The sequence below is a fragment of the Cyprinodon variegatus genome, unplaced genomic scaffold (genome assembly GCF_000732505.1).
Source record: "Cyprinodon variegatus isolate N-32 unplaced genomic scaffold, C_variegatus-1.0 Scaffold22, whole genome shotgun sequence".
Classification (NCBI taxonomy): Eukaryota; Metazoa; Chordata; class Actinopteri; order Cyprinodontiformes; family Cyprinodontidae; genus Cyprinodon; species Cyprinodon variegatus.
Genome location: NW_015150475.1, coordinates 1,621,626 through 1,624,523, shown reverse-complemented (window position 1 = coordinate 1,624,523; position 2,898 = coordinate 1,621,626). Strand labels below are relative to the sequence as shown.

General features: G+C 39.3%; 1 protein-coding gene across 3 annotated transcripts in view; it reads right to left on the bottom strand.

Annotated features, from left to right (window-relative positions):
- Positions 1-1,524, bottom strand: part of nptn (neuroplastin) — a 46,162-nt gene extending 44,638 nt beyond the window's left edge. For 2 of the 3 annotated variants that reach the window (XM_015390976.1, XM_015390985.1), the window contains exon 1: positions 902-1,523. In XM_015390976.1, coding sequence (XP_015246462.1) covers positions 902-980 — 79 coding nt within the window. In that variant the 5' untranslated portion in view covers positions 981-1,523. Of the gene's footprint in view, positions 1-901 lie in introns of all 3 variants that reach the window. The other variant, XM_015390993.1, reaches the window with a different exon arrangement.
- Between the last annotated feature and the right edge of the window lie 1,374 nt (positions 1,525-2,898).

Genomic DNA, 2,898 nt, shown 5'->3' with positions numbered 1-2,898 from the left:
CTGTCGCTACAAGAATGCTTAATGTGAGGGATTGCATTGGAGTCAATGGGTTAATGCAATCAACTGGTTTTCCTTAGATACAAAACTTTGAATCTATTTGACTTTATGATCTGGTTGAACTGTAAAGTGCCTTGAGATGACCTGTTGTGAATTGGCGCTATATAAATAAACTGAATTGAAATTGAAATAGCAATATTCTTTACATTTCTTAGTTTTTTTAGATTTAAGCTTCAGTGTTCCCCATCCTGCTTATGCTGTTTTTTTTACTAATGTTCTTTAACAAATTTCTGAAGCTGTCTGAGAAGAGTTTTTATTTTATATAATTTACATTTAACACAGTGTGGACTCTATTTATCTGTACGCTTATTCCTCATAGCTTATTATCATACTTCTTATTTTAATCCCACCCACGCCTCTTTGCAATCTAAGTAACAGAAATATACAAAGCTTATGCTTTTATATTTTTATCTTTACAAATTAAAATCATATACAATTTTGCTTTGTAGTTATGCAGTAGTTTGTGCTCATGCAGGTTTAGGGTTAATATATGAATATATGTGACTGGTATTGGGAAATAACACAGGTGCACAGCTTAAAAACTTGTTCCCATCCATCTTCACCATGTTTTTTTCTATTTTCTAACATTTCAACTCTGATCAAAAAATATAGGGAGAAAAGAAAACTGTCACACCTCTTCTAATTTCTCCTGAACTTTGATTAGTCAGTCACACAAATCAAGCGTAGTAACTGGCCTTGCTGTGGAGGAGCGTTAAATTGGAGGCTTAACGCCGTCGAAATCAAATCCTCTTTAGAACATTTTACTCGGGCGTCCTCAAGGCAGGAGAAATCACTTTCCCTGTGTGTCTGAACATTCCTCCCAGGGTCAAAACTGTGTCCTTACCGTTTTGAGCCGAGCAGAAGGGCAGCATCAAGTTGCGCAGAAGGACCACCGCCAGCATCAACGCGTTCGGATGCATCATTAGGGCTCGGTGAGGGTCTCTGTCGGACGAATGTGGGAGGAGAGATGGTGCAGGCTATTGATCACGAGATTTAGAGAGATGGGCCCAGCATGTCACCGGGTTCTTCAAAAACAGTCTGATGAGGAGATCCAAAAAAATAAAAAATAAAAATCCCGAGATGCCTCCTTGATTCAAAGACCTTTTGGAGGGCAGCCGTGGGTGAAAGGTCCGGGACGAGGCCAGCCGACTTTATCTACGGCCATAGGCATCGAAGAAGCCTTGCTGGGATTGCAGGGAAGATGTCTTTGGATGTCAGGGGGATTGTCCACGGCGAGGTTCCAAAGATTCAGAGATGCGCAAAACGATGCGCATTTGCGCTCCCACCGGTCACGGTTCGGTGATTAAGATGAGAGTAGCGCGCAAAACGATTCCCGACGGCGGGTGGTGAAGCCGAAACATAAGTCTGTTATCAGCACCGGTCTATTTTTAATACCAACGGAGGAACAGATGCTGGTAGGGAACCAACGGCAGCGACGGAAAGCCGCGCGTGCCCAGTGCGCTCATGACTGGAGATGAACAGAGAGTCTCACCAGCGGCGCGCGCGCGCGCACTGCAGCCGCGCACCTATGCAAAGGATGTTTGTGAACTCAGTTTTATGCCTCCGTCTTTCCCCCCCTTATTTATAGATTGTAGGAGCTGATATTTTTCTCAGTTTTGGGACTTGTTGTTTAGTTTCCATTTTAATATATATTTCAAACAACACGGACCAAATAGCCGAAGGATGTTTGAGGTAAAAGAAAAGAAAATAAACTGTAGAGCAAAATCAAAATCTCTATAAAAAAAGCAAATGATACTTAGAATGCTGGGATTTTAACTAAGTTTTACTCAAACACACGATTCGGATTTCCTCGCAACGAGATTATGAGGATAATCTGGAGCTCTCCAAGAGGATCTTTTGTGAATTATATCATCACTTGCATGTTTTCAACATATACATTTTGCGTTCCTTTTTAAAATGAACATGGCCTCCTGTAATCCTCTTCAATCCCTAATCCGTTCTGCTACACCAGCGCCCTCATGCGGCCAGTTACAGTAAATCTCTAACATCCGTCTCTTGTGTAATGATCTATCTTCTAAATTATTTAATTGAATAGACCGGCAGTATTTTAACACTTGATTTATTTATAATGTGTAATTTTATAACGGATTCCCTACCTGTCGAGTCTAAAAAAAGTATATAATTAAATTACAATATATATTTTTAGACATTTTTAAGGAAAGATAAAAATATTTAAAAATTTCTTGTTATTCCCTATTCCATCAATTCATGTGAAGTAGAGTCAGATACAGTAAGTCAAAAGATCTGCTGGCAATAAGCAGACAAAGGGCATGACTTTGGTAAGATCCCATGGCAAAGCTCCAACTAACGCTTGCTTTTCAGATGAAGGTCAACACAGCAATTTTATAACAAAAAATGGAAGCTCCAAAGACTTATCACCAAATTTTACACCTCATTCTTTTTAACATGCAACCACATGTCCACACATACATCTGCAGGTTCATAAAGTCTTCCTAAATATTCTAGGTGTGCATTACAAGTGCTTGTTTTATTCAGAGCCACAGACAATGAATTATATTGTCGAGGGCCAGTGACTTTATTTGGTTAGGTCTGTATTTTATAGTAATTAGTTTGATATTTGCTATTTTTCATGTTAAAAGCCTAGACACTCAATAGAAAATGCAATAATTGGAATATCTTTTTAGACTTAATTTGGCTATGCTTAGAATCAGTCATGAACATTTAGAAACAAAACAGAAGTATACAAGAGATGATCAGTATAGGAATGAAAGTATCCATCCATCCATCCATCCATCCATCCATCCATCCATCCATCCATCCATCCATCCATCCATCCATCCATCCATCCATCCATCCATC